This window comes from Siniperca chuatsi, linkage group LG21, assembly GCF_020085105.1.
Source record: "Siniperca chuatsi isolate FFG_IHB_CAS linkage group LG21, ASM2008510v1, whole genome shotgun sequence".
NCBI lineage: Eukaryota > Metazoa > Chordata > Actinopteri > Centrarchiformes > Sinipercidae > Siniperca > Siniperca chuatsi.
Window position 1 is genome coordinate 17,318,313 of NC_058062.1, and position 18,226 is coordinate 17,336,538.

Sequence of the window (18,226 nt, forward strand, 5' to 3'; positions counted from 1 at the left end):
ATGGAAATCCATCCATCAGTTGTTGAGACATTTCAGTTTGGACCAAAGTGGTGGACTGACCCACCAACTGACAGAGGTCAGAATGAAGATCATCATATGATTATCAACATTGTTACAAGTATTGTGAACACGCCAAACCTTGTCTAGTTTATTAATTAAATTGATAAAATTTACATGCATATGTTCCTATAATTCACCTCTTAATATGTTAAATAACAGGACAGAAAAATGATTGTCAGGCTTGTGGAGTTTAATAAGAACTTATGAAGGATTTAGCTTGAGAGTGCTGAAAAACAATTAAGCATATAAAACAAACATAACCCTTCTTTTTTTTTTTTTTACAGCAGACCCAAAAATAGCAGTGAAAAAAAACACAGATACACATGTACAGTTTCACCATAAAAGTATTTTCCCAGTGTTGAACATATCAATTTTTCATTTTTATATTTACGTATATTGTGTATAGCATTGTCATACAGCCTCTAGCACCAGTGGCTGTGGTAAATAAAACATGTTAATCTTAACATAAACATCTTAAAGTTCACATCTAGACTTTGCTGTAGGAAGAACTGAACCGATAGTTTGAGTATGATGGGGCATTTGCGGCATCAGTGGAGGCTGCAGGAAGCAGCAGGAGTCCTGTGCTGATGTCTTTCTTACACAGATCCATTGCCTGCTTGTATGATATCTTCTCTTTAGTGATGGGGTTTACTAGCTCTTTTGTGAGGGAAGCCTCATCTTGCAGCTCATTAGCTGTTGTGCTGTCAATCAGATTGGTGGCGAGAGCTTCTTGGACAGTGAGGCGGCCTGCTTTAGAGGGATCCACAAAGCCACCGGTCAGGTACTGCGCCTCCATGTACCTCCTGGCATTTTCTTGGGGAATATACCCTTTCTGTGCTGCCGGTCCTACTGCGAGACGCTGTTTGGTCATGGGATCCTCGACTCCAGTGAAGGCCTTCTGGGCATTCAGAAGCTTGTACTTGTGATCTGTGTGAATGAGACCATGTTCAGCTGCTTTGTGGACAGACAGTTTGTCCTTTTTGGCAATATCAACTATTCCACCGGTGGCTGCTTGTGCCTCCAATAGCTTCAGAGCTGTGTCGGCATCAATGAGTTTGCGGGTCAGTGCACTTCTCACAGACATGCGGCTTTCAGTGGTGGTATCAAAAATACCGGAGATGGGAAAATGTTCATCACCTGCTGAAGCACTGAGGTTGTTCAAACTGCCATAACGTTGAGTGTTGAGGTTGGTGTTGGAGGACCTCAGGGAGGTTGGCATGGAGTTCAAAGGAGAGGGTGGGGTGGGTTTGATGGGTGATCTTGGGGCTGTTATTGGAGGAATGTAGGGCTTTCTGGTTTCCCCTACCACAAGGAGGGCAAACTCAGAAATGTGCATTTTCCCTTCCTTGTAGCGGATCACGTCATTCTGGGTCAAGCGACCATTCCTCAGAGCATCCTTGACAGAGTACTGCTTCCCACTTTTGCGATCCTGCAGAACTGTTGTATCCCCATCTGGGCTGGTTGAAGTGATTTCCTCCCAGTCACACTCCAACTCCGAAAGGTGAATGTACTGGTTGCGATCAATTAGCCCCTGCAAGTAGGCATCATAGGGAGACATGTCTTTACCAGTTTCTGGATCCATGATGGTGATCTTCGTGGAAAGATTTGTCTCTCTGGTGTGAGTTTCAGACTGGTCCTCTTTCTTAATGCTGTTCTGCAGCTCAATGATGAGTGTGTCTCTCTGGTGTATTTTGTCTTTTTCGTTTAGGATTTCTTTCTCCAGCCGTTGCATTTCAAAGGATGATTTAAGACTTCTCTGCCGTGCCATCTGGTTTCTCTCACTCATCAGCTTGGACTGTTGCTGGAAGGTAATGCTGATGTTCTGTCTTTGAGACTCTAACATTTTGAGCTGTCTGAGGAGATCTTCCTTCTCGCTCTGCAGAGCATCTCTGTTGGTGATGACAGCGGTCTCCTCCTGAGAAGTCACTGACTTCGATGTCTGCAGATGGGTCATTTTGATGTTGATGTTCTGAAAGTTATCCTCCTGGTTACGCCTGAGATTTCTCTCCTGCGCTACTAACTCTCTTAGATGTTTCCTTTCAGCTTCCAATGCTGGATCTTTCTCTACACGAACAACTTCTCTGTAGACAACCTTTTCAACTGATTTCTCCTTTTGCAGAATTTCCAACTTGATCTTAAGGTTGCGGATTTCTCTCTCTAGATGACTGATATTGGTGCCCTCAGCCTCCAAGTCGACACGTATACCATCAGTAAGTTTTTCCAGCTTAGGGTCCCTCTCCACTTTCAGGACCTCCTCTATGACAATCTTCTCTTCAACGGGCGCTGGAGCGTTTTCCAGATCAAGAATGCGAGATTTGATCTGCCTGAGCTCTGACTCTACTTGAATCTTCTTTTGACGATCATCCATCTGAGCCAGGGTACTCTCTTTTTCTTGAACCAGGGCTCTGAGCTGTCTGACCTCCAATTCAAGCTTTCTACGGGCTTTCACTTCATCATCCAGGGTCTTGTTCAACTTATCAAGCTCCAGGATCTGCTTGGGGTCCTTCTGAAGACGCACTACTTCCTGCATTACAATCTTCTCTTCTGGCTTCTGCCTTTCAAGGACAATGTATTGGTTCTGGAGGTCAAAGAGACACTCCTCCACACTGCGGCGTTGGTGAATCTCTTCTCTTACATTCCTCCGAAGCCTGTCAGCCTCTTTCTCAAGGAGAGGATCATTCTCATATTTGATGACTTCTTTATTAACTAGCTTGGTCTCCACGATGGATTTTTCAGCTTTCAACTCATCTCTTTCTTTACGTAGGTGGGTCAGCAGCTCTAGGGTGGTGTCACAGTTGACTTGCAGACGGGAGACTTGGTTATTCAGCCTTTGCAATTCCCTAATGACCTCTGGGCTTTTCTCTTCTTTGATCACCTCCTGGGTCACCTCCTTGTACTCCACTTTGGGTTTTTGTGCGCGCAGGGTAGTCAGAGTCGCTGTCACAGTATTGATTTCTTTCTCCAGGTCTGTACGGTTACGGCTTAAATCCTGCAGCTCTTTCCTCAGACGCACCAGCACGACTTCTGTCTCAGGATCAACTCTGTAGATCTCATTGATGATCTCCTTGACCTCGACTTTATGCCTGAGCTTGTCCACTTCACCATAACGTAGCTGAAGAGTGGTCAGGTCCTTCATCAATATAACGTTCTCATCTTTCTCCTCTTCCAAGGCCATTCGTAGTTTCTTCGACTCTTCAAGCATTTCTGGATCTTGCTGTACTTGCTTCACCACCTTGGTGACTATCTTAGGTTGGATGGTGGGAATGACCCTTTCTAGTGTGTTTAGTTGGCTCCTTATTCTAAAAATGCTATCATTGAGTGACTTGCACTGGGATTCCTCCTCCGCAATATCACTCTGGAACGTGAGAACAGCTTTCAGCATCTGTGGATCTTTTTCAAGCCTCACCACTTCTTTCTTAACAACCTTCTCCCTGATTTTTGGTTTCTGCTGAGAAAGAACCGTGAGCTCAGTTTTCACATGAACTGCCTCAGTATCTCTCGTTTGGAGCTCCAGTCGTATCCTCTGCATCTCATCTCTAATATTGGCAGCTTCTTTGTCAAGCTGTGGGTCTCTCTCATATTCAGTTAGTAACTTGGTCACCATTTTAGGTTCGATTCTGGTCAGCTGTATTTCCAATTTGATAATCTTGTCATTGATAATTTCTAACTCTGAATGGGTTCCTGATCTCTTGAATGCTTCATCCTGGATCTGATTTTTCAGGGACTGTAGTTCCACCTCCAATTTGGGGTCACGGTAGTATTGCACCACCTCCTTCTCCTCCAACCTCTCCACTCCTCTCCTACCCTTCAGAGACACTAACCTCTTACGGTATGTTTCCAGGTCTTTTTCAGCATGTAAGCGCCTGGCAATCTCCTCACTTAATTCATTTTTCAGACTATCACTCTCCCTCAGGTCCTTCTTTTGGCTCTGTAGCTGGAGCTGCTGATTGACGACTACCTGACTAATTTTCTCTTCACTCTGCACATGAATAAAAGGACAAAGGAGAAAGAGAGTCACTTCAGAATAACTGACAATGATATTTTAGGCAGGAAACACAAGGAATAATTCTATTACTACACGAGCGTTGTTGATGTTATTTTGATTCCATAATATCATACCCTGGCCTTGATGCTCTTCACAATCCCCAACTGGCTGAGTAGCTGGTCATTTTCTGCAGACACCTCAGAGAAACGGTTCAGTAGATCTTTCTCCTGTAGTAGAAGCATAAGGCAAAATTAGTTTAGAAGTCGATTGTCTATTACTGTTGTCTTTAGGCAATTGTCTATAACTGTACCTTTCTCTGTATAGATTGAGCCATAGTTTGACGTTTCTTTAGGATTGGTTCATTATCATTGTCATCATCGCCATCATCATCATTGTCATCATTCAGAGTGCCACGGTAAGTGTTTGACTTAACCTCATACTCCTGAAAGAAAATATATTTAAACATTGAAGAATGCATACCTAATCAACTGTATTTAAGCTGTAAATGGTAAATGAGAATAATCATATTCTCTAAACTCACATTTAAGACACTCTGCAGATCACGGGAAAGAAACTTGAGTTTGTCTAAATCACCTGATTTCCTCTTGATATCCTCCATCACTTTCTAAACAAGACATGTAACCCAAAAACCACAGCTCATAAGACAAAGCAGTGTTATGTCATTGTTGAAACAGACTTGAGTTATTTTGTATATAGAAGTTGGAGACAGGTTGATGTCCACTCACCTTCTGAGAGTTTTGCTTGGCTGTTATCTGTGCCACATCATCAGTAGGTCTGATTGTATTATTGGGCAAATTGACCAAGAAGAAATCCAGTGACTGAGCAGCATTCTGGAAATCTTGTTTTTTATTTGTTGCTTTCTGTGTGAGAGCAGACCTAAAGCAAAATATGAAAAACACTCCACATCACTAATGAAATGTTCCCATAAATAGATTTGTCAGGACTTCAGAGAAGTCAAAAAACACAGGCACATACAGTTACAACAATGCCTGAATCTTTTTTTACTCACCTTTCCTGGAGCTGATTATTGACAATCGCGTAACGGTTTTTCAGCTGTTTCACATCATTCTCCTGGCGGCGGATGTCAGGACAGTATTCATTGAAACTCTGCTGCAGGGAGCTGCATGCTTGCTCTGTCATGTCCAAGTCTCTCCCCAATTTATTGAACTCATCCTTCTTTGAGGCGACATCCATACGCATAACCTGTTTGGCATAAGGAGAAAGAACAGTGATAAAGGAAAAAAAACACTACAGGTTTGGATCCCCATGGGGAATCCTATGCTCTATCCCCTCATATGAGCCTATCCAGAAATCTTTTACATTTTGGTTGCATCATAAAGTACAACACCTGCAGCTGCTGGTTGCGACTCGGGAGGGCATTAGGTTGATCAAAAATGGCACCATCTTTAGCTAGCTGCTCCTCAAACCCAGAGACGATGCCTTCCACATTCTGTGCCTGCTTTTCTAGGAACATGGAGGCTGTAGCTCTGATTAAGAGGAGAGAAACACCCAGGAGATTAATGATAAAAAATAACTCAAAAATAAAATAAAAATGCCTACTAGCCACTGTGGCTAGTAGGCAAGTAGTATTATTATGCTATACTATTATGCTAAACAGTAGATGCTAAGCTATTGTAACAGTTGCAGAGAAGAGTGATGAGGTCTGCTAACTGATATTATATAGCAATATTTACCTAAAGTTTGCTAACATTAGAAAGTAAGTTAGAAAAAATCCTGAGAGTACTGAATTGAGCAAGGGTGTGTTTTATTGCTTATATGAAGACAACTTTTAATTTGTAAGAGGAAGAATGTGTTATTTCTTCTTCTGTTGAAAAAAATACTGCACTGTGCTATCATTTCATTCTGATCTTCTTACTTTTTATTATAAAGATCGATAAGGGTGTTGATGTCATCAATCTTGTTGTTGGCGGCACTGAGTTTGAGGGGCAGGGTGGAGGCAGTGGGTCCAAGGGGTTTCTTGGCCAGAATAGGGTCCATCTCTCTCTGGACCGCAGACTTCTCAGACTCCAGCTTTCTTAATGTCTGAGCAGATTTCTGTAGGGCAAGACATATGGTGTTACTGATCACAACGAGACAGACATGTGTGAACGTTATTGGAAAATAAATAAGATAATGAAACTGTAACCTAGGTTATATTATTAAAGCATAATGTTGATCATGATCACCTCATGCTCTTGCAGCCTGTTCACCAGGTCTTGGGTGGGGTTTCGGGTGTCTAGCGGGGCTCTGAGTCGACTCAGGATTTCTTTTTTGCTCTGATCCAGAGCTCTGTTGATGTTGTCTATTTTACTTGCTAGCTCTGCAGCTTTGGGATCCTCTGGAGCACTTTGTACGGCGGCTGAGGAGGAACAAAGACAATAAATCTACAATGAAAAGTTAGATAAACCCAAATATTCCATCAAAGACTCTTTCATGGATTTATAGCCAGGGAAAACAAAATAAAGTGTTCTGTTAAAATGTTTTTCTTCTCACCTGCCTTCTGAGGGCGAACCACCTCCACAGTGGGGTTCTTCAAGGAGGCCATAATTGCAGATCTATGGCTCTTCAGGTCTGTCAGTGCTCTGTCCAGACTGAACGAACACACACACACACACACACACACACACACACACACAATGTTTCATTCAAATCCATTACAGGCTTTGTCTCTGTTGTAATCACATAAAAAAACTATGGAAGGAAAACATACTGTTGGTGGTGAGTTTGTACTCTGTACCTGTTTACTTTCTCCAGGGCCTCAGCATCAGGTGGTGGAATCATGAAACATACCCCAGGGAGGGTTCTGGTCTTCCCACTGCTGCTCAGAAGCTCCCAGTTCTTATTATCAAAGTTGGACTTTAGGTTTAGCGTCTCACCACGCCTCACTGTGTCCTGAAACACACAGAGAAGATGGTAAAATAAAGATGATAACAACAAGAATATTTTAAAGCCTGTAAATGACTGCTGACCACATCCCACCTCTTCATCTTTCCAGTCACACAGGGACACTACAGTGGTGGGTTTGGTGGGCTGGATTCGGCGTAACTTCAGAGGCACGACGTTGCTGCTGAGCTCCCTGAGAGCAGCAAGACGCTGCTCATTCCTCTTTACTGCTGGTTCATCTCCCTGAAGGTATTATTGAATTAGAACAGAAGCAACACAAACAAACAAAGATATACTGTGCTGTATCCCCCAACTTTAGCATTTCTTGATTATCTAACCAGGTAGAGATAGAAGTGACTTTGCTGATTCCATTTATAGCAGGTTAGATCTGCAAACTGGCTGCTTTGAAGAGTGCAGCCTGACATCTTCAACTACCTGAGGCTTGTTCTAAGAAGGAGGTTCACTGATCAAGTTATCAGGTAAAACACTGAACCCCATCAAATCCAGACCATGGAATCGTGAAAAAGATCAGGGCTGGTATGTATGAAGCCGCTCAGAGTAAAAGGTTGGTCTTAAGTGCATCACAATTTTAAGAGAGATGTCATTTTGCACTTATTTTTACAATTGAACGATGAGTGTGATGAAGTGTCCAGACTTGGTCTTGGCTCCAAGATTATTTAAGAGAGCTCCAGAGGTCTCATAAGTCAGTTAGGAGTGATCAGCAGAGGCAGCAGCTACATAGTTTCTATATTTTGGAAATGTATGATGATAAGTTGATGAAAGACACAAAGTCTGTCCTAAAACCTACACTACCTATACAACATGAAAAAGTTAATGGCTTTGATGGATTCAACATTAATACAATCAATTGTTCACGTTAGTGTGATTCTTCCCATTGTTCACATTAAACATGTCTACTGTACATCAATTATAAAATGTACAATACACATTACATTAGCAGAGCTGTGAAATACAAAACGTTTAAAAGACACTAAATAATAAAACATAAAAATGACAAATTAAAATGGTAAATCTATTCTATAGGATTGCCACAGATGGTTCTCACTTAAAATGGTTACGATATCATTCTTTAACTCATTTTAGATTTTTATGGATCATATCCCAAATAGCATATATTGATAGTGTCAACATAACTGTAAGGAATATCATTTATATAAGCTTTCCTCTTACATGCTACATTATACTGAAGCACGCAGCAACTCAGTAAACCTGCTTCTTGGAACAGACCCTTGCAAACTGCAAAGACTAAACAAATACTATAAGTGGTGAAGAACCTGAACATATTGACTAAAACTTCTCACACACTCACAGCATATAGACATCTTCATCACAAAGCAAACTCTGAGGTCATATTTCTATTTCTATTCTATTTCTATTTTTTCTATTTCTATTAAGTGACAAAAGTGACATTTTGGACTAATAATAATAAAAGTATAAATCATTCTCCTTTATTCCTCACACTCATGTACATATATGCTACATATATATATATGTTATTTATCAAATTTCTTACAACTTAAAAATACTCCTCCAGAGGCCACCTCACCTTTCGAGTCATGTTTTGAAAAGGATTGTAAAAAATATATAATTGTTCATGATGAATAATATGTTATGTGTATAATTTAATGTAATGTGAAATTTGTATAATGCAGAATAGGGTAGTTTTAGCCTACTCTTTGCAATTTGATTTGAACATTTGATCCGATGTTACACCACTTTTATCTTATTTTGTCTATGATTAACACAAATAAAGCTGGCATTGATTTCGTTTGCGATCACTTTCCATGCATCCTCATTGTCTGTACTTGCCAGCGTGGAGCTAAATTCTCCTTATTATACGTTTCTCTGATGGACCTCCTCTTCTTCCCGCTCTTCTTTTTGTTTCATTTTTTAGTTTCAGGCAATTTCCATTAATTTGTTCTTATTTTTAATTTCACATGTTAATTGCTACTTGAGCTTTTAAAGATCTGACACATAAAATTATCTTGAAAATAATATATGGTTTGCAGAATACCATATCACTGCTGCAGGTTTCAACATTTCCATACTGTTCAAGACTTCCTAGAGCTGCATAGAAACCATGACATTAGAAAACACAGTTGTACCTCCAGCGCCAACAGGACCTCAGGGTTGCTCTTGTCGGACAGAGTCTTTGGGTCCAGAGTGGAAACGAGTCTCTCCAGGGACTTGGACAACGTCTCTGCATCCAGCTGGAACTGCATTGAACAAATAGTCACTTCTTAACAATGAGCTGTAGTGAAGTGGTGGATTTAGTAATAGAAATATTATGACAGTCAGTTGTAGTGTGGTGCATTCAGAGGCTCTCTACCTTCTTGTAGTCTTCAATGTTGTCCAGGTGTGTTTCCTGTGCTAGGCACAAGTTGAGGAAATCTTGCCACTCAGCCTGCACAGTATCTCTGTGTGCCTGACAAAAACAGTCGCCTCAATTCAGTTCAATCTGATCTGTTCAGTTTGATTCATTTTAATTTATATGACCATAAGAAATCATAACTCATACCACTATGTTGGGTACTTTGATGGTTTATTACAGTTATCATACAGTTATGTTTCTAATGTCTGACAGATGTACCTTTATTGTTGGGCTGCCAGGGTGTTTCATCTCAACAAGACGATCTCCTTCCGCCTGCAGCTGGTTGATCTCATTCTCATGTGCTAGTAGTCCATTATTTTTGAATTTCTGTATATAAACAGAAACAACATAAAGTGGGATGTAGAAAACATAACATAGTGTTTCAAGTATTCAAATCAAGTTCTTCCAGAAGCTAAGCAGTCACTATGTACCATACTGGTTACACCAGTTGGGTCCCCAGGTGGTGCAACCAGCCCCTACAGGATTATGCTTGAAGGCAAGCTGACAAACAAGTTTTAATTCACTCTCTTTGATCACAAGACGACGCAGTAAGCCGTGAAATTAAAATCGGTAGCCACATCTGCCAATAATGACATCACCATCCTGTTGTTGTATCCTCACCTCATACTCCATGCGGACGCCTGGGGGGTCGACCATGCAATCACTCCAGTCTCTTTGGAGGATCCTCTCCTTCTGGCCCGACAGGTAGGCCAGTTCCTTATTGCAGCTCTGCATGTATTCGTACAGAGAGGCCAGGTGGACGCGTCTCTGCTGGGAGCTCTCCTGCAGAACACGCAACATGCATGCAAGATAAGCATACTACATATACATACTACATACTACATAGAGCATACATGTCCCTATGAAATTAACTGACAAGAACCCAAGTCACACATTGAAGCCTTAGAGTGAAAAGAAAACTACTCACAAAAAGTTTAGCATATTTATCTTTGAGGGTGGCGTACTGCTCCTGCGAACAAAGAAGACGAAGAAACAGGTAAATGATTCATCCTGCATGTAGTCCTGGAGTGCATGTACAGTGGTGTGAAAAAGTTTCAAAGTTTGCCCCCTTCGTGATTTCTTATTTTTTGCATCTTTGTCACACTTAAATGTTTCAGATCATCAAAAAAAATTTAATATTAGTCAAAGATAACACAAGTAAACACAAAATGCACAAAACCTAATATTTACATTTGTTTGATGATCTGAAACATTTAAATGTCACAAAGATGCAAAAAAAAAAAAAGAAATCAGGAAGGGGGCAAAAACCTTTTCACACCACTGTATGTGTTGTGAGCTGTTACCTGTGAAGAGGTAGTGCTGGGGTTCAGCTGGGCGCTGTAGGCCTCGATCGCCTGGTGCAGAATGTTATGTGCTGCAATCTGCTTCTCTACATCAGGCAGGTTGGGGCCATATACCTCTGAATTTAGCTTTTTCTGTAAATCACAGCAGTACAAACCTGTGACACTTGATAATCATGAAGATGTTTAGCCCAAGATTGACTTAAAGCTTGAACTGACCAGTTTTTCATCCAGCAGAGGACCCCAATCGATCTTTTGCGTCGGCTCCAAATCTTGCACCTGGCCATACAGTTCCCTGTAGGTGGCGCAGTCCTTCGCCCAGCGATCATGCAGATTTCTAACACTGAAAAAAGGTAGACACAGAAGTATTTCAGTCATTTGTAAGTAGATGGGTGGAGACTAGTAAAAGGGAATGTGGAAATGACAATTTGTGGCTAGCATATCTCTATGGTATGTGACATATCAAGTTTAATTTAGGTGTGTCTTTTGGCGTGCCTGTGTGTGTGTTTGTTTTTTTGTTACACTCCAGAATAAACTCACTCTCTCTCTATCTCAGTTGCCTGCGGATGCTGCAGCCTCTTGGACTTGTCCACGTCCATGAAGAGATCCTTCAGCAGCCCCTCAGCCTCTGCCAGGTTGTCTGTGTTCACCTTCTGGTGGATCAGAGGCAGATTCTCCCCATCGCGCTCTATGTCCTACAAAGGAGCCAAAGGAGCGTCAGATTCAAACATACATGTTGGATCAACATTGTTTAACCTCCAGGAGTTGAGCAAAACTGCAGCGATCATGTGTTTCTGAGCTTATCTGATTTTGAAAAAGCTTGAAGTTTTGTTGAATCATGTCCCGTTTAAGTCTGTGTTTTTGAATTGATTTACAGTATCAAATAGTATCAAAAACTGGAAATCCTATCACAATTGTTTCAGGTCTGAACACGCTGATTTACTGTATGACATGGCATTAGTTCTGGTGGTTTTCCTTTCAAAGCTGTTTTAATATCATTTTATTTACATGGAAGGACCAAGTCCCTGAAATGTATATTCAATATACATAAAGAACAGAACATGGGCTCCAAAACAAAAGAAAAAGACACTTTTTCACACTTGTTACTTGATTTAAAACACTAATGTACCCTCAAAGAGATGACATCCTGCCCCAACAGCAGCATGTTGGTCAAGGAAACTTGTAAGCTCAGCCTTTATTGCTGAGATTTTGTGGTTCAAATGAAGCCAGTGTTAATGTAGTCAAGTCATGAGTCTATATTTTTGTGATCTGAGTCTGGTTCAAGTCTCAAAGTCTCCAGCTCTGGTGTATGTGGACTTCTTACCAAAGCCAGCAGCTCCTCTGATCGCAGGATATTCTTCTCTACTTGGTCTGCATTCTTCTGCATGCGAGAAATCACCAGAGCCAGGTCAGTGGCCTGACTCCTGGGTAAAAACAAAGAAAGATGATGGTCAACGTCCTCCAGAGCAATGACATAAGTCTGTGCAGAATCTTGACAAGGAAAGTAGTACGAGTAGAAAGTAAGTAAGATATATTTGTGTTACTCATTACATTGTCATTAAATTCTTGCACGCATTCTAAAGTCTACTTTCATGGAAGTAGATTTTTATTGGATTTTTGTGCTAAACAAGAATTAAAGAAAAGCCTACAGTTATGTTGTTATGGTTTGAGCCTTTCTGAGAAAGCTCACCGCTTAGTACAGCATCGTTGCATTTAAGAGGACTTGGTTTGTAAAGTGGAGGAGGAAGTATTGAGATATTTTACTTTACAAGTAAAGTACAAGTACCTCAAAATTGTACTTATAATACTTGCGTAAATGTAGTTAGTGACTTCCCACCACTGGGTTTGAAATGTATATTCATATTAAAAGAGCTGCTTTTGTACTTTAACACAAGCAGTTGCTCCCCGTGTAATTAAAGAACACTAAAGTGGATGTTTCAGATGTGATCATAAAACAAAGAAGATTCCAGTCACTCATGAACACTTTCTACAGACCTGTTCGGGCTCTCTGGGTGTTTGTTTTGTCATTCCTTCTCCGCTGTGATATGAAAGCCAACTACTTATTCTGACACACCCAGATCAGGACCCAGGGGACACATTGCCCCCCCATTAGCAGTCAGGAATGCTGCCCGTGTGTGACACAGACATTAATGCTGAGACGAACACAACGCTGTGTCACACCGCGCCATTCAGCTCTTATTAAATGAACATCGTCATTAGTTTCCAGTGGGGCTTTGACAGCTGTAGTCAGACATTATGGCTCGTAGTAGGCGAAGTACTGAAGGACAATTAGGTTTTATTGCTCCCAGTGGTGGAATGTGACTAAGTACATTTACTCAAGTATTGTACTTAGGTACAAATTTAAGGTACTTGTACATTACTTGAGTATTTTCTATTCAGAGGGAAATGTTGTACTTTTTACTCCACTACATTTGCTTGACAGCTTTAGTTACAAGTTATAGGATCTTCATATTTTATATGTTTTGCATAAAAAAAAATTATGGTGCTTTGTTATAAATTAAACTACCCAACAGTATATACAAGCAGAGCTGAAACAATTAGTCGATTAATCGACAAATCAATTGACAGAAAATCCATTATTTTGATAATCATTTTCTGGCAAAAACATTTCATGGTTCCAGCTTGTCAAATGTAATGATTTGCTGCTTTTCCATTTAACAATTTGAATTTATCTTTAATAATTTTGAGGTTTGGACTATTTGGTTGGACAAAACAAGCACTATGAAGGTGTCACTTTGGGCTCTGAGCAATTGTGACGCCGTTTCTCACTATCTTCTGAATTTTAACAAACCAAACAATCAATCGATCAATCAATCAAGAAAATAATCAGCACACTAATCCATAATGAAAATAATCATTAGTTGCAGTCCAATACAAAATAATTACAACTTTGCACAACTTTGGCCAACTACAACAGTAAAATCTTGCTTTTACATTAATGCACGAGTAATAATAATCTGATGATAAAATATATAACAGTATAACAGTCACAGGGGCCGTTTTTCTGCTTAGTTTTTATACTTTAAGTACATTTATATTACTTATAATGGAGTTTTTAGTGTGGTATTAGTACTTTTACTTAAGTAAAGGATCTGAATACTTCCCCCACCACTCCTTTACTCAAACAGGCTCTTATCTCTGCTGCAAAGGTCCAACATGTGGGTGACTTCATTCATTGCGGAGAGCTACGTTACAAACAGTTGCTGAAGCAGGGCTGTTTCATGGCATACTCATGAATACTCACCCCTTCATATCAGGCAAGCTTTTCGCCACATTATACACTCACTCACTGACTCACTAGCTTCTATTCAAGCTCAAGTGTCACTGTGGCAAATATGCTCAGCACGCCCCGCTGTGAAGGACCGCTAATGTTCAGCAGTATGTGCCCCCCGGGTGACATGTTGCAGAACACCTGCTGTCACTTTGAAAGGAGCGGCGTAGCGGTTGTGCAATTTCAAAAATCCACACATTTATTGCCATGTGTAACTTCATAAAGCATGATTGATGAAGAGTCAACTCACTCCTCTACTCAAACGACCTGTTCCGCTACATAGCAATAACAACAAGCTCTATTATATATGTTCTCTGTTGGATTAGAGCATTGCAGGCACAGTGTTGACCCATCAGCTTAATGAGTCAGAACACCGGCCTATTGAGTGGCACCAGATATGGATTAAGTGAGTCAGTAAACTTTGATGATACACCCTTTGGGCAAAGATACAAATAAAAGTGCCGTAGTTAAGTAAAGGAGTCAGGTGAAGTGACAAGAAGACAATCAATGAAGTACAGTAAACATGTAAAGTTAGTAAAATAGTGGCATTAGGACAGGACAGGACTGAGACACTTCATGTTAAGGGAGGGTTCGTTCATTTTCCAAAGCTCCTCGTGCTCTTTTCGTTTTTTAAAGAATGAATGAAAGACAGATATTTGTATTTAACACACAGAATGTATTTTAACAGTCAGATCATTGTTGCTTTCACATGGCACCTGAGATGCATTTTATTGTCCAGGGAAACAAAGCAGCCCTCTCCTGTGCAAACAAATGGAATCATGGTACAAAAATGAGGCATGAAGCTGATTTCAGGTTAGCTCTTTGGGGGGGGGGGGACAGTGTGAGGCAGCGAAAGCGAGGACACGGGACAATAACATAAGACTAGGAAACCTGACACACACACACACACACACATAGAAGAAGGTGACAGAACTCACTTGCTGATCTTTACAGGACTGTATTCCTTTTGCTTCGACATCTTGGGAGTCTGTTCAGGCCTGTTTGTGTAATCTGAGTCCGAGTCCGTTCCTTCCAACTCCTCACTCTCTCCTCTCTCCTCGTCCTCTCACTCCTTCTTGTCTCTTGTGGTGTCCCCCCCCCCCCACAGATAAGGAGTGTCCACCTCTCTCAGCTCCTCCCAGGCCAGCAGGTGTGTCGACAGTAAAAGCAGCGGAGGAGAAGACCGGGCGGACCAGTTCCACGCTCCTGCCGCTTCACAATCCTCCCTCTGACTTTATATTCTAGGAGCTTTTTCTTCATGCATTCACTCTAGTAATCTTTCATGGGTCTGCTTTCTCATCATGCTCTTAATACCACACCTTAAACCTGCTGTTTCTAAACGCTACACGCCTGCCTATAGAAATGGTCTCTGAACCTGATACAGCTACTGCTCTGTTATCAGCTCCATGAGACACAAGACAGAGCAGGACATTATATAGCACTCACTGTTCCCACATGTATAGGGGCCACTCTATACACACTATATCCTGCTGGATATCAGGATCATCACTAGCACTTGCTCTTATTGTTCATTTAGACGTGCAGATGTCTAATTTAGACTTTTGTCATATATCACTATTAGTGGTATAAGCTACATAATGACAAAAGTCTGACTGTCAGAGAAGTATGAATAAAAACAAAATATTTCTATAATAATCAAGCATCTGAACAGTAAGGTACAGTAGTTGCTCAGGTTGTTAGACTGGAAAGATAACACACTGTGACAGTGCTAACCTTAATAACACTGAAGGAAATGGTTTAACTTGTATTTCAAATCAAGGTAATTTCACATCAGAGTTTTGGAAAATGCAGCCTAACCCCGATGAGTCTTGATTGATTGGCATGCGTAACAACACCCAGAGTGACGAAGCATATTCATTTAGAGTATCAGTGGTTATCGGACACACTCATACAGGCATACAAGGAGTCATGGTCCAGTGTGAAGAATGCAAACGTCACCTGCTGCCAAAATAAATTAAAAAAGGCTGTTAACAAAGACAGCATGCAAAACCACAGTGCATGCAAAGTTCATTTGTGTTAGCACAAAACACAAATATGCACTATGCACAGTATAGTGGGTGGTGGGAGGTACAGTATGACTTCTTTACGCCTCAGTGGGAAGAACTCGGCTCAGCATTCTGTTCCGGTCTGGAGCTTGCAGTGGGTGTGTCTCACACACACCCAGAGCAGTTACTGCTCAAACCAACACCCACATACCTGCAGGGAGAGAGAGAAGGAGAGAACAAGGAGAAGGAACAAAAAGGTAAAAGGAACCGAGATCACACAGAGAGGATTGAGTGAAGGGACAAGAAAGTGGTGATGATTGAGGAGGCAAAACAAGGCACAGACAGGGTGGTCTCACTTGGTTAATAAGTTATTGCAGGTTTAATAATTAACTGGCATCGATATGTCAGCATTTATAGTGAGCCATCCCTATTTAATGTAATATAAAGTATTAAACCAGGACAAGTTTCGAAATAGAAAGTATCTACTAGTTAATATTTACAAAATCACACAAAGTCCAGGCTAGGCCTCATGTATTGATAAGGCATGGAGGGGTTGGACACAATAATGTGAACGCCTGTGCAATGTAATGCAACATCTCTCTCTAACAAATCAAACCAAAATGAGTACAGCTGATGTCTCTGAAACTTTCTATGCTTCACAATTGTTAATTGCAAGGTTTACATCACACGGTACAGGTGTACATGTTCGTGTGTCCACCTCTGTACTTCAATCAAGCACAGCCCACCTATTTAAATTCCACAGTGCGCAATCCATCCGAGAGATAAGCGTGGTCTGTCCAGCTCTGATCAAATTTACATACAGTAAATCATGAATAACCACCATCTTTGGTTCCTTTGTTTCACAATGTCAAGCCTTTTCCCCGCTGAAAACAGAAAACTTTCATACAAGTCTAACATGTTTTTTTATGCAAATGGAGCTGGCAACAGCAGGGTGTGGCTGTTGCGTATCAGGATGAAAAAGAAAAAGCAATTCTCTGACTCATTTCACAGAGAAGGCTCAATAGTATTTACACAGCGAGCGTTCCAAACATTCTTCCAGGCCACGGTTCTGTAAATATGTAGAAAGCAATTTAAATCAGCCGCACCCACAGCAGGGACTGTTCAGCGAGCAGGGACTGTTCAGCGAGATCTAATCTATAATCACTATGTGCTGACCTGTGACCAGGTTTCAGTCTTTGATTATATACATGGTTGAGGTGGAGCAACAGCTCTACTGTGACACATGTGGGCCCAGATCCTCTTAAGCTTCTCAACCTAATAACAAAAAGATTGAAATGTATTAAATGCACGACTACCATACGCCCAGGGGCCCAAGGGGTCATGGGGCCTCAAAACAGAGCCTCTATTTGAAGTGACTGTTATTTACATGTTGTTGGGAAGTCTTAAAGCTCAGTCAAAAGACCTTATCACACGATGCTCACAAGATGATTAACAGGTAGGAAGAAAACAAACAAAAAAAAAACCCAACCACATTTCTGTCACACAAATGGTTTTTTAAGCTTTTTTTTCTTTTTTTCTATTAAAGAATAATTGGGGGGAAAAAACAGTTTTAGGCAGCCTATCTTCATCTACAGCATGAACAAAATACTGAACATCAGGTGTAGATTTCAACCAACAGGAGCACTCTGGATTAAAGGTTAACCTGCAAAATGTCCCTGAAAAAGACGATCGCGAGCAACACCGTTCTGTCTGCAGCATGGGGGTCGACTTGGTTCTAGATACTTTTATATTTCTGTTCCCAGGGGCCCGTTGTCTCATAATCCATTGATGCACAGTAATAGTCTGCTGAGTGGTGAGTACTCACTCACTCTTGACTGACTCCCTGGTGATCATAAATGGCTGTGGAGGACACAATATCCATACTCAAGTCTGAGGCTACTTGTTCCTCCCTGTCTCTCTCCTCCACTGCTACTTCAACAACCTGGCTCGACTAGACAGTGACATAAGGAGAGGGGGAGATATGAGTGCAATTCATTGGGTGGCATATTAACATGATTAGATTCAGATCGAGAATTGTTAATATTCCCTGACAAAGATGTGCAAAAAGCGGTACAATTTAAACAATACCATACTGGTAATGACCAAATAGTTGTTTATTCAATTAATCCATGGAGCTGTTCCATCTCATTTCATTGGATACTAAGTATTCAGTTCATACAGATTTCAAGTATCCAAATATTGATGACTATTGCATAAGGTGTTTACACAGTTAATAGATCACCTTTTTGTTTTACATTAATGTTCAGAGAGGAGTGATAGACCTGC

The 18,226-nt window shown here is 41.0% G+C and overlaps 1 protein-coding gene across 1 annotated transcript; it reads right to left on the reverse strand.

Moving 5' to 3' along the window:
• Window positions 1–229: 229 nt before the first annotated feature.
• LOC122869407 (envoplakin-like) lies at window positions 230–15,034 on the reverse strand. Its single transcript, XM_044182385.1, has 22 exons — window positions 14,873–15,034; window positions 11,967–12,066; window positions 11,183–11,337; window positions 10,862–10,985; window positions 10,646–10,777; window positions 10,270–10,311; window positions 9,963–10,124; window positions 9,561–9,668; window positions 9,300–9,395; window positions 9,076–9,186; window positions 7,046–7,192; window positions 6,804–6,958; window positions 6,560–6,657; window positions 6,253–6,425; window positions 5,943–6,121; window positions 5,415–5,553; window positions 5,076–5,269; window positions 4,792–4,942; window positions 4,587–4,670; window positions 4,356–4,487; window positions 4,180–4,272; window positions 230–4,039 (listed from the first exon to the last, which is right to left on the reverse strand). Exons 1-22 carry the CDS (start codon window positions 14,911–14,913, stop codon window positions 548–550), a joined length of 6,108 nt encoding a protein of 2,035 aa, XP_044038320.1. The 5' UTR covers window positions 14,914–15,034; the 3' UTR covers window positions 230–547.
• Window positions 15,035–18,226: the final 3,192 nt, after the last annotated feature.

What these genes read in the sequence shown, in the direction of transcription:
- LOC122869407 (XM_044182385.1), bottom strand. Translation starts at nt 14,913, where the DNA reads ATGTCGAAGCAAAAGGAATACAGTCCTGTAAAGATCAGCAA. An exon ending in ATAAATATGCTAAACTTTTT is followed by an intron (nt 10,125 to 10,269) that starts GTGAGTAGTTTT and finishes CGTGTTCTGCAG; the next exon opens with GAGAGCTCCCAGCAGAGACG. An exon ending in AGGTCCTGTTGGCGCTGGAG is followed by an intron (nt 7,193 to 9,075) that starts GTACAACTGTGT and finishes TAATACCTTCAG; the next exon opens with GGAGATGAACCAGCAGTAAA.